The following is a 13007-nucleotide window of genomic DNA, read 5'->3' as shown; positions in this document are numbered from 1 at the left end:
ATGATATCGTCCTGAAAGCGATAAAACTGATATCACCTCGTCCCGATTGTGATAACCTGTTTATCACATACTTCCTTTTTTTCTATAAAGCAATCGACATCGACTGAAACAAACCTCGAACTGCTCGAGTCAGCCATCTTTGTTTTGAGTTTTGACAGCGGCAAATGCAGCGGGACAAAAAGCGATATCAGTGACAAAAAGCGATATCAGTGACAAAAAGCGATATCAGTGACGATATCGTTTTTATGTCACCCTGTTATCGCCCTGATAAAGGCACAAGTATGTGATAAATATATATATATATATATATAAGTAGCGATACCGTTTAGAAAGGAGACCTGACCTGACAGGCGGAACTGAATATGCCCCCCCCCCTAACAAACACGCCAATTATAGCATTCTTAACTATATTTATACTTTTTCTTTCCCAATTTAACCCTGCCTTTTGAACTTTTCCATTGGACGTTAGTCTTTGCAAATGATTGGCCGCAAGAAACGACCATTACAACTTTCTGATTTTTCCAAACTGTAACCGAAGAAAATGAATATAGATATGTCACTCCAGTGCGATATTCATCCATGCGTATGGCAATTTAACCTATTTTATACCCAACCTTCGCTTCGGAGGAAAAACGCCGCTAATACCTTTATTACAGAAATACATTTTTAGCATATGTCATTTTGCAAACCAAGCGGGAATAAATCTTCAAGCTGGCTGTACGCCCCAAAAAAAAACTCAACCTTTGAATCTAAACATATACAGTAAATAGGCATTTGCATGTATGATGTTGTACTTTACCTTTCATTGGGCTTGATGTTGTAGGAGGCTTTCTTCCTTGAACAAAAATATCTTAACTGAATTTCAGTGGAATGAGGAAATTTTATTTCAAGAGTCTGATTTGACTTCCCCTGATTTTCCTGATTAGTTCTAGAAAAAGGGATGTTAGTTACGGTTATACCATTGGATGTTAGTATGCTACAGAAGTGCTTTTTCACGAAAATCTGGTCCCCTTTGCCCTCGCATCGTTCCAGGGTCCCTGGGAAAAAACCCCTCAAAAGTCTCAAGCTATGCAATTCTTTAAGTCGACATTTTATGCTAAGTGGAAGCACCAAAAGTTTCTGTGATAATTCACGTGACTGCATGAACCAATCATACGATGGATTATTCTGCGAAAATTTGGCGCCTTCGAACATTCTCTCGAGTTCTTTTGCCGTCATTCCCGATCAGAATAAGACCTCGTGTTTATTTTTCCTGCTCATCCTACATTTCTTCAGCACAGTGTCCTTATTATCTCTTGTGAACGCTGCTAGCTTGTCATCTAATAAAGGTACGTTGTTTATAATACCATAATGTAAATAAAAAACTCGCTGCCAGAAACCGATCGTAAGTGAACTTGTATAAAATGAATATATACAGTATTTATATTAAAAATACAAGATGTACGTTTGTACAATTATTTAGTGTAGACTGTAGTGTACAGGTATGTACAATTACGATGAATGTGAATAACAAGGTACAGGATGGTTATTTGCCTGAACGACTTCATGTACCGTTAATAGGTCATCCCGTGGAAATTTTTCTGTGATTTACCACCATAAAAATACAAGTTTTGTATTAACCTGGTGGCTGGTGACCTGGTTCGGGTTTGAAGAGTTCTTCTTGAATTACAAATATGTCTGTTGTCTAAGGCCTAAGGGAACAGAAAGTTAATATTACGATCTAGTTTGAAGAACGCAACGGTTGTGATTAGGTTAGATTATGTAAATAGATAAGTATTTAGCACCTGTGATATACAAGATTTGAAATATAGAGTGTAACTGGCATGCAAATCATCTTAAATATGGCAGCTATGAATATAGTGTCTTCCTGTTGTAAAAATCCAGTTGTGTAGTCACCCAAATTAGTGACAGTCAACAGCAAATGCCACTGCCAATGCTGTCATTATTTGTTTTCTAATCACAACTGCCAACAAATTGGGATATCCTAGTTTAGGACTGAGCAACATTTTATGTAATGAATTTTTTATTGTTTTGAAAACAATAGTGATACAAATTTTGTACTGTTAAACATGTAAATGATGGGGGAATATTTCACGGTAATATAAAAGAAAACAAACTTGGAATTATATATTCTTGCAACTTAAAGATTTGAGAACATACACAATGCTGAATATTTCGACTTTATTTCAAAATCATTGTCAAACCAATGATCAATTAAAAAGTTAATTATAAAGAAATTGATGTAAATGGTAAGATGGCATGAATTATGAACTATTTATAATGTGACAAGAAAGGTCTACAGAAGTAGCAAATGCCTTGAACCTGACAAACCCTTCCCCAAAGAGATACTGGTTGGAAAAACAATATGAAAATACTACATTCACTTCAAAACTCAAACACTATTCTTGCCTTCCCAGGAGGTGCTTCATGTTGAGTTTAACTAGGAGACTTCAGCCCTCATTGCTGGTCTCAATTAAGCCTCTAAAGAACTTATTTTTAGCAGTGTAGTTTCACATTTCCTACCATCTCTGCATTGATGTCACTTTACTTCATTCAACTGGAAAAATGATCTGAGCACTCATAAATAGCATATTGGTTTGACAGTGACTTTAGAGTGAAGTTGAAATACCACCAGAATTCTGCTTCATGTGTGTTTCATAACACAAATCTTTGCAAAATGTTATTCAAAGTTTAATTTTACATTTCATCAATTAAGTTGCCTGCTGGTAAAGAATTCTTAGTAAAATAGCTAGACTATAGTCGAGTGAAAAAGGATTGTTAGAAAGTCATGAGACAAAAGTTATTTCTGGAAGTTCACCACAAAATATTACAGATCTTGATTGGAATTCCATGTATCATAAAGTCTCTATTGTTGCCAAAATCAGGCAAGATATATATAGCCACTGCAGTAAATTTGTTTTCTTTTCTTAAGGGAAGTGATGGGTGATAATATAGATTCAGCAGAGGGAAGCTCACCCCCAAAACGTAAGTCAATGTTTTATTTTGTGTCAGGATTCTATGTTTTAGGACATTAGAAACATTCTAGTTTTTCTTATTTTAGAGGAGAGCATTGTTGCAAATATGATGCAAAATCCACAGGTTTTAGCTGCACTTCAGGTAAATACCAATAATTAATCATTTTGGTCTATAATTTTTGTTCAATCACAAAAATGTTCAAGCTTCCTAGGGAGATGTGGGACAAAATATCAAAGTGCCCATGAGTTCTGAGGGGTCTGGGAGCAGAAAAACTCCATGCAAATAAAGGCTGCTATGAGCAGAATTTGGTTTTGCCCAGGCTGTTTCAACAGTCACTGAAAACAAAAAATGCTCATTCAATTGTACATACATTTCTTTAATATAGTAAGACAGTGGGGGGTTGGTCAAGTTTCATCCGTGTTAAAGTGCCTTTCAGCCAACCCTAACATCTGGTGTTTTGTTAGAATACAAATGCGAAAATAAATTCAGACATAATTGTGATCCAGGTTTTTTTTGCTTGTTTTAAAAGGAACAATTAGGAAGAGTTGTTGGAACATCATCAGGATATATTGAAAGGTAAAATATAAACTTTCATATTTAATTATGAAGGCCTGATGTTTGCAGTCATGTCAAGTTGATAGATGTATTCCTGGTGTATGCAATATCATCAGTGGCCATTTAAATAAAAAAAAAGTTCCACATGAAATGGTCAAAATGATTTGTTTCAGACAATTTTGACTAAATGGAACCCAGGCCTAACCCCATTACTGAATTTCTTTCAGACTAAACTGGTATACTAGTTTCTCTGTATTAAATTTGTATCACCTTTACATCCACATTTAACATTGCAACTAGTGAACCTAAATGTTGCCCTGCTATATACGCTAAAAAACTAGTCATAAGTACGCTTTATATTGTGTTGTCAAATGATTTGCATCAAATGTGGTATAACGTTGTAGAACTGTCTAAAATAGACAAAAAAACACTTCTTGAGTTTTCAACCTGAGGGCCTTTGTCAGGAGAGTTAGTGAAATGATTAATTATATTTCTTTAGCCTACCAAAGGCTGTTCAAAGGAGAATAAAAGCATTGAAGAATATTCAGGTATATCTCACATAGCTGTTAACTTTTTAACAGTATAAACGTACAATGTTTGTATCTTGGTATAAATATAGTGTGTTTGCCAAAAAATTCTAACCATGATCTCCAAAGATTCTCAAGTGATTCACATAAATGATAAATTACTGATTATTTTAAATTTTGTGTCTGTTCGTTCATTCACTTTCCTGCATTTCCTGATACAGAGTACAGTACATATAGTTTAAGCAGCGACATCTTCCTTTCTCGATATATTTAATATAGGTGTCTTGCATGAAACTTGAAGCTGAATTTTACAGAGATGTCCATGCTTTGGAATGTAAATATGCCGAGAAATCTAAACAACTTTATGAACAGGTACAGTTTACCTACAAGATTTTTATAATTGTTATAGATAACACGATTCGGGTTGGTATAATGTAAACTTCGGGTATCAGAGCCCATAAAAAATCAGAGCCATATGGAAAGCCGTACGTAAAACAAATTAAAACTGGGTTCCTAACACTATTGGCTGTTTTCATGCATGTCACATCCGCGCCGAAGATTTGATGCATCTTACATAAGGTCCCTATTAATTGTTTTCACAGCGAGATTCTGTGATCAATGGCGATTATGAACCGACTGACGAGGAATGCGAGTGGGCAAGTGATGACGAAGATGAGGAAGATGGTGGAGACAATGAACAAAAATTGTCGGTAAGATTAAGTGGAGATATGAGCCCTATTTTACACTACACTCAATTTATCCGCACGGCCGTATTAGTAGCCTCAGCACTAATACAATTGGGCACGGACATTTCTATCGCACAAGACAGCGCGAACAGGAAATAAGAATGTCTTTAAAGGGAAATTTAGACAGATATGAAGGGATTAGAATTAAAGTAATTCCGAAAAATGAAATCATAATACAAATTTATTCTGTATATTTCGAATCAAGATCGATTCATCTTCAGCAGAATGGTGTGTCTAAAGAAAAAACTTCTGCGCTGCCTTAACGTTAACGTACAAATAAGAACGAAAGTAACAACAACAAAATTGAACTTATTTACAAACACCAAAGACAAAGTTCCTAAACAAAGCAAATCCAACATTGTCTACGAGTTTACTTGTCCAAAATGTAACAAATCCTACATTGGTAAAACTGACAGAACGCTACTAGAACGGGTACGAGAACATGCATACAAAGACGAAAATAGCGCTGTCAACAAACATCTAAACTCCTGTTACATCGCAACTGATTTGGACTCTAAATCTAACAATGAACTGACAGAACTTGTTCTGACAAATACTAAAATCATCGACTACTCAAACAACTGGAACTTGTTACTTTATAAAGAAGCATTGCACATCAAAAGACGCAAATCAATATTAAATAATGGATTAAAGGCTAGTAGAGAACTGCAGTTATTTAACTAATGGCAAATATTGCTGAACAGAAGAATAGCGGTTAACATTTGAATCCGTTGTACGTCAAAATTCGTTTTAATTGTTTACGCGTGCTACGCTCACGCATGTTTTAAATTGTACACGCTTTATAGTTACGCAAATCTTGTAAACCATTCTGCTGAAGATGAATCGATCTTGATTCGAAATATACAGAATAAATTTGTATTATGATTTCATTTTTCGGAATTACTTTAATTCTATATGTGCTAAAACTATCAGCTGGTAAAGGATTATGAAGGGATTAGGAACGTAAAATATGGTTATCGCCCAGTAGGTCAGTTGATTGATATTGTACAAAGCAAAAAGACATGAAGTGGGCAGTGGACTGGGTCCAGTGTTATGTTTGGGAGGGCAAAAATAAGTAACATTTTTCCGGTTGGGTTACTGAAAATGTGAGCAAACTTGCTGATATTAGTTTGAAACGAAACTCCCCCTTGTTGAATTCCTGTCTGCATCCTGTCGCACGAAAGAGTGTGTTTTAAAAAAATGAAGGGACTTACATTTTCAAATGTGTTTTTTGATCGTTTAAGCAGAACGAGCTAAAAGATAAGGCAACATTGGACGAAAATAAAGTAGATACAGAAACTCTTCCAGGTAAACGTTAAACCTTCTTCCATGCAGTTTACCTGGGTATTTCTTCTAATATATTGCCTTTAAACTACCAATTGCATTTTTTGGATAAACTAGTAATGGTGTGGACCGTGGAGGAACTTACGTGCATGAAATTGTGTTGTATTTCTGTTGACCCTTGATGAATTGTTTTACTGTAGAAAATGTTCGAGGTATTCCAGAGTTTTGGTTAACTGCGATGAAAAATGTGGATCATATTGCGGATATGATTCAGGTACTATAATATACTCATTTATTATTTATTAAACAACTTAGCATCAAATGTGCTATAACAACTGCCTAAATAGACAAATTACTTCTTGACGTTTCGACCTGAGGGCCTTATACCACAGCTGATGCTAAGTTGTTTGAAGACGCTGCCACGCTGCTCCTTGCTATATTAGAACTTATTTATTAAACAAATTGATAGAAAGAACACCGCAAAGAACATTTGAGAGTCCGAGGTGCAAAAGCATACAGCAGTCGAGTTATTAGAATTATTTATGTCTTTAGAAATTTATTGTTTTCACAGTCAATGAACAGCAAAATATTAGCATAGCGGGACAAATCGTCAGGCTGGCTACTACTGTTTGCACCGATGGAAAAACCAACAGAATGAGCGAAGCTACGTTAACACGGACCGGACGAATTTGGGACCGTGCCTAAATTCGTCGACTGGTTTTCTCGTTTGAACACGTAGAACCAGTCAAATTTTCGCGTTTTTACCTTGTGAAGGCCTGGGGCGGGTTGTTCGTTCGGCGTGTAGCTTAAACGGTGAATAAGTTCAAAATGCAAAACAAAATAATCTATTTATTGGACAACTGAGCCAAAATATTTCGGTGTAAATAGTTTAATTTTCAATGGAAAGAACATTTTTAAACACAAGATGTAGTTTAAGTCATTCACAAGATATATGAGAGTATTCTTTTTAAACTTTGGCTTATCTACCGTTAACGCTAAACGCCTTTCGAACAACCGGCCCCTGAACAGGACGAATTCCAACTTCGTCCAGTCCCGTGTGAAAGTGGCCATATTTTGAGGCCTGGTTTTAATACTGAATGCATGTATAACATAATTCATCGGTATGGCTATTGTGGCTGCATAAAATGCTTTGCATGTCTATCGGAAGAAATTATCTACATTTTTTATCACCGAAAATGGATCGTATAAAAAATGAAGAAGGAACTTCACCGATTAATCAAACCAGGGTTAAAAACCAGGGTTAAAAAGCACCATGGATCATGCAATCGTTTTTCACTCACTTAATGCGAGTGGGTGGAAAAATGCTCTGCTTTAATTTCTTTATGAATTACCATTAACTATCAAAATAATATAAGTTATTTATGGGAATATTTTATCGCACTCTAGGAACACGATGAACCCATTTTGAAAAACCTAACGAGTATCGATCTGAAGTTTATTGACGAGGAGAAGACCTCGCAGGAAAGCGGTGAAGGAGAGAAAGAAGTGACTATGGTATGGAGGTTATGGGATAACATCTTTGTAGCAATATAGTGTAGACCCTACCATTCCTTTTTATAAAAATAACGCGTGTTGTGATTAGTCGAAGCCCGTGTTTGGATCAGGCCATCCAAACATGCACAGAAATTTAAAGTTCTAAAGAATTTAAATTTAAATTCAGGCCTTGTCGTTGTTATTTTATTTCGAGTTAAGAAAAGCTAGCAAAACATACGCCTTCGGCTCGTGACAACTCTCGCAACATTCCCGCGTGTTTGGATCAGGCCATCCAAACATGGAAACCTGAAACCATGCATTAGGTAATTGTATATTATCTTTCATGCGGCACAATCAGTTAACTTCTATATGTTAATTTGTTTTGCGAGAGCTGGGCATAACTAAATGCTATTTTGGTTTTTTTTGATTTCACAAGAGTGCTAACCTAATGTTTAACCATTCCTCTTTACCTTTCATGCGGCACAATGTTAACTTCTATGCTTTTAATTTGTTTTGCGAGAGCTAAGAATGACTAAATTCTATTTTGATTTTTTTGATTTCACAAGAGTGTTAACCTAATGTTTACTTGGTGAAATTATTCTTGCTATTATTTCTTTGGCGAAAGTCATATTTGACATTCAATTATATCGCATTATTTCATTTTATAGGGTTTTGTTTTAGAATTCCACTTTGCTCCAAATGCATATTTTAATAATTCTGTAAGTATAGACAATTGTACTCGTATATACGTTTTAAGCCCCTTCCACACTACGTGCTTTGACCAGGCCTAGACCTGGGCTAGGCCACAAAATCCAGGCTAACAGAAGAGGTGGCCTGGACCTGACCTGGAACACGATTTTTGTAATATGAACGGGCTTAATTTACCTAGCCCTGACCAATTTTCAACATATAATACTATTTGTATAGGATTCATAATAGTATTACCAATTTTTGGCGTGTTTTGGCCCTTTTGGGTCTTGTTCCAATTTTGTCAATTATATGTTGGCTTTCCGATACAAGAAAGACAGTGTGAACGTGGCACATATAACCTAGACTTGTCTTAGACCTGGTCCAGGCCAGGTCTGTAGGCCCCTAGTGTAGGAATATTCTTTTAGCATTCTCAATTAAATAACATTTGTCTAATGCTTCTCTTCCGTGTCATTGTTTGCCAGGTATTAACGAAGACGTACAAATTATCTTGTGAAATTGACAAGGAAGCACCGTTTGGATTTGAAGGACCGGAAATAACTCACACGACAGGGTAAATTTTGTTCTATGTACTTGCTAACGTCTCTGAGTTGCCAATCTAAATGTGTCCAGCATATCCACTGCAATACAAGATGGTTCATGGGCCGCCTTAATTCGCACTAGCTCGCAAAGAACAACAACCTTGAGAGCTTACTGTAAGATTCGTGTTTTAGATGTACGATAGATTGGAAGAAAGGAAAGAATGTCACTGTTAAAGTGATAAAGAAGAAGCAAAAGCATAAAGGTAACTCCTTTTTCACCATTGTGTACAAATTGATCGATTTTCTAAAGCGTGATATGTTCTGTCTTTGGCCTCTGCAAATCCTGTCATGAATTGCATAGACTTTGCATTTAAATTCGCAGTAAGTATCAAGATTAATACGTAATCGAAAAATGCAGTAAGGCAAAATCGTTGTTATTATTCCCACAAATAGATTTTGTTTGATTTCGTGGATTTATATAGGAAAAGGACAAGGAAAATATGTGAACAAGACAGTAAAAGCTGATTCATTTTTCAATTTTTTTACTCCTCCTGAAGGTAATCCCGTTATTAAGGGGCGTTGCATAGTTCACGTTATGTATTTGTGATGAAAGTGAGCTTAAGCAAAGTGGCGTTTTTGACAGAGCGTACGTTGACCGGAAGTAAAGTTTTTTTTTCACCAATCACAATCCTTGTGACCCAGTCTTTTGACGTTGCTCATGCATGCCGTTTGTGTTGTCACAAAAACATCACTTGCTTAAGCTTACTAAAAACATGTTAAACCCCCATCAATTCAATTATTCTTTAATTAAGAATTAAAAAACGAGTCGCGTGCCTTTATGGTGTAATAATGCACGATGGGGGAATGTTGGGAGAATACGAGAGAAGCTTGTAAAACACGAGGCGTAGCCGAGTTATTACACCATAAAGGCACGCGACGAGCTTTTTTAATTCTTTTAATAATATAAGAAGAAATTATAGGGCAACAACAAAATTTATTTATTTGATCAATAAGGAAATTCTCCTTACATGTTATTTAAGATGTTGCTTAGCAACAAAAATTTCAAAAGCCAGAAGCGTGCATTATGGCCTCACAATGCACGCGCGGTCGCCAATCAAATTGCTCGTTATATCATACTTATATTATAATGCGTTTTAAAACCTCTTTGCTTAATATATACTTTGCTGCTGTACTGATTATTTATCTGATTGCAATAAGAGCAGCCGGATTGTGATTTCACTATTGTGTTAAATTTCTTTTATTGCTCTATGTATTGATGCAAGAAATATAGTATTGTAAAGTAATGAGGCACAATTGTATGGTCTCATGGTGGCCCACTGTCGATTTAACATTTGAAACTTATTCTTACTTTTGTATTTGAATTTGCAGTACAGGAAGAAGAAATGGTACGTATTTTGAAAATTGGTTTCCAACCAATATTTAATTGTTTAGATAATATAAGGCAAGGGTCTTGCCATTGAATCAGGAGGACAGCATACCAAGTCTGCTCTGGCAAGACATCTGTAGTAGATCTCGACCCCCGGGCCGTATCTAGGGGGGTATTCATGTTTACATACCGTTGAAACAGAAGCTTTCAAAAGAAATACAATTTCAAAAGGAATGGGCATGCTCGACCCACATTTTTCTGTCGATGTTACCCAATAACTCCAAATTTTAATTTTGGAGTCAAGTGCGTAAACCGACTGAATGGGTTCAAAGTTTAAACATAACTATATTCAATTCCATTCCATTCCGGGAGAACGAATTTTATATAGTAACACTGTGATACTTTTGTTCAGGATGAAGAGACCGAACAGCTGTTAGAAGCAGATTTTGAAATCGGACATTTTTTCCGAGAAAACCTCATTCCAAAGGTACAGGCAAATGGAAGTGCGAACAAATTATAGTTTTACCAGATCTTTCTTTGTGTGAAGAAATATAACTAGGATATAAGTAATATATAACGTTTTGTAATTCTAGGCGGTTTTATTTTTCACTGGTGAAGCTATGGATGACGAGGTATTAAACTGGTTTATTTCATTATTTTGTACCTTTTTGCGTTAACTGTGGGAAAAGGGAGGGACAATTTTTTTAAAGTATAACTTAGATCCTCAAAAACAAACGTCCGGTTAAGTTCAATTCCTTTCATGTGGCATAGAGGCCGTGCTACACGATGCAATTTTTCTTGCAACTTGCAATGCAATTAATTCTACTTTGGAAAGAGTTAATTAACGGGGAAGTAACAAAGCTTTTCAAATCTATTCTTACTGAAAACTGTAAGTTATAACTTACAGGAACCACTTAGTATTTTTGTCAAATAAAAAGGTTACGCTGGTCGCTGGTTTAACTGCATTAATGTGGTTTTAATGAATATATGTGTCGATTTTACTCCTGCTCATCCATTGCAGGAAGTTCGAGTTCAGTCGGCAACGTTGATTTATTGTCATTGAAACTACAAAATGTTTTTCCGAGTTTATCTTTTTTTGTGCTGTATAGTGTAGTCAATGAAATCGTGACATGATAAATCATGGTCTTTGAGGAAACGACAAAATGTCACTGATTTTCTTGCTGGTTCTTTGCTTCAATTAATTGTTAATTTTATTTCAACAATTTCTTGTTTTTAGTTTGACGAGGAAGAAGAGGTTTGTAGCTACTCTCGGATAAATGATAAATGTATATCTGTATACAGTAGAGACGATAATGTTGGCATGTAATATAGACTAAAGTGAGACGTGCTTCTGATTTTCAACCTGGAGTGATGTTTTTTAATAATCAGGAGGACGAAGATGACGATGATGACGAGAATCAAGGAGAAGACGATGAAGATGACGACCCAGATTTTAAACCACCTGAGGTCAGTGTGGCAAACACCTCTAGCAAACTAGGGGCTCGACAGAACCGGCTTGAATTATATTAATTATTGATAACTGCAGATACTGGGCAGGCGAGAGAGTATCGAGGATTTGGGAAATTCTTACAAATCAGTGCTTTGGTTCAAAAATTTACTAGCAAATGTACTAGACTCTATTATAACCAGTCAAACATTTTTATATAGTTACCAGTTTATATAGTTACCAGTTTTGTTTTTGAGGTACCAACATTTGAACGGATTTTAACCCGCCGAAGGAATAATTCAGTCATGAACTGCGAAAGAAAGGAATGGAATTACCGGGGCGTGTTACCTAAACCCTCAAACTATACCCGGCAACTGCACTTTCCCTGCGAACCCCCCCCCCTGGATCCATCCCTATTTCTACCATTTCAAACGTGATCGCATGAGGCCTTGAATTTAGCTTTAGAAATGTTCGGACAAACTGATATATATTTTCTTAGTTGCCATGTGTTTTATGATGTAGACATTGAATTCTATCGAACTTGCTGTCATTGTTTGCAAAGACTTGAAAATGTGGTTTTTTTTCGCAGGAAAATCCTCCAGAATGCAAACAACAATGAAGGAAGCCACTTCAAGTGGTACTCTCTGGAACTGTTGCTTCGAACTTCGTGCAGAACCTTCAAGATAGAAATTCTTAGAAAAAATTCATTCGTCGTTTTAGACTCGAGATGGGTTTTCTATGCATATACGAGTATCATAGTATGCACATTACAGTCGAATAATTTAACAGAGTACTCAAATGTTAAATAGTAATTTACTACACATAGAGTCTGTGTTAATTTCTCTTTGTTTGCATGATTGTGTTATTTATTGACCGTACGCAAGCTAGAGTGGTATTTTTCAGTTGCTGTTTCAGAACGCACTAAACAGGGCTTGCGGAGCGTATCAGAGAGTGAGTGAGGGGTGGTTAGTAAGGAGGGGGGGGGGTTAGTAAGGAGGGGGGGGGGTTAGTAAGTCCTAAATAGAACCTCCCCAGTGAAATTTTAATCTTCTAGACCGATTAACTCTTTAGTACTAATTTTATTCAACTCCCAAAAATGTGGGGAGATCTACTACGTCGGTTCGCATTCGTACTAACAAGCCATCAAAGTATTAAGTCCGTAATGACAAGAAACCAAATACATGTTCGCAACAAAAGTCGCTTTAAGGCTGCTCTCCACTTACACGTTTTTTATACGCACGTACACGTGCGGAAAATTTTAAATGCTTTTAAATTTTTATTATTTAACATCTAGGTCAACTAATGCATACTAAAATATGCAGAAAACCAAGTTCCTACGATCTATTCACTTGGTTTTTTCAA

General features: G+C 36.0%; 1 protein-coding gene across 2 annotated transcripts; it reads left to right on the top strand.

Moving 5' to 3' along the window:
* The first annotated feature begins 1201 nt into the window (after window positions 1–1201).
* LOC114528979 (nucleosome assembly protein 1-like 1) lies at window positions 1202–12466 on the top strand. 2 transcript variants are annotated; one of them, XM_028550690.1, is made up of 20 exons: window positions 1202–1328; window positions 2933–2985; window positions 3062–3117; window positions 3506–3552; window positions 4031–4079; window positions 4338–4430; window positions 4661–4768; window positions 6052–6112; window positions 6289–6362; window positions 7496–7603; window positions 8251–8301; window positions 8755–8843; window positions 9004–9074; window positions 9294–9368; window positions 10201–10217; window positions 10611–10685; window positions 10792–10830; window positions 11436–11453; window positions 11588–11665; window positions 12235–12466. In XM_028550690.1, the coding sequence occupies exons 2-20, from the start codon at window positions 2940–2942 to the stop codon at window positions 12262–12264; spliced, it is 1185 nt and encodes a 394-aa protein (XP_028406491.1). In that variant the 5' UTR covers window positions 1202–1328; window positions 2933–2939; the 3' UTR covers window positions 12265–12466. The 2 variants fall into 2 exon arrangements, with proteins under 2 accessions (XP_028406491.1, XP_028406490.1); XM_028550689.1 differs by having other exon boundaries at window positions 6049–6112.
* Window positions 12467–13007: the final 541 nt, after the last annotated feature.

This window comes from Dendronephthya gigantea, unplaced genomic scaffold (genome assembly GCF_004324835.1).
Source record: "Dendronephthya gigantea isolate DGI-Jeju-01 unplaced genomic scaffold, DenGig_1.0 000052F, whole genome shotgun sequence".
Classification (NCBI taxonomy): domain Eukaryota; kingdom Metazoa; phylum Cnidaria; class Anthozoa; order Malacalcyonacea; family Nephtheidae; genus Dendronephthya; species Dendronephthya gigantea.
The sequence above is the reverse complement of the archived record's forward strand: the minus strand, read 5'-3'. Positions and strand labels throughout refer to the sequence as shown.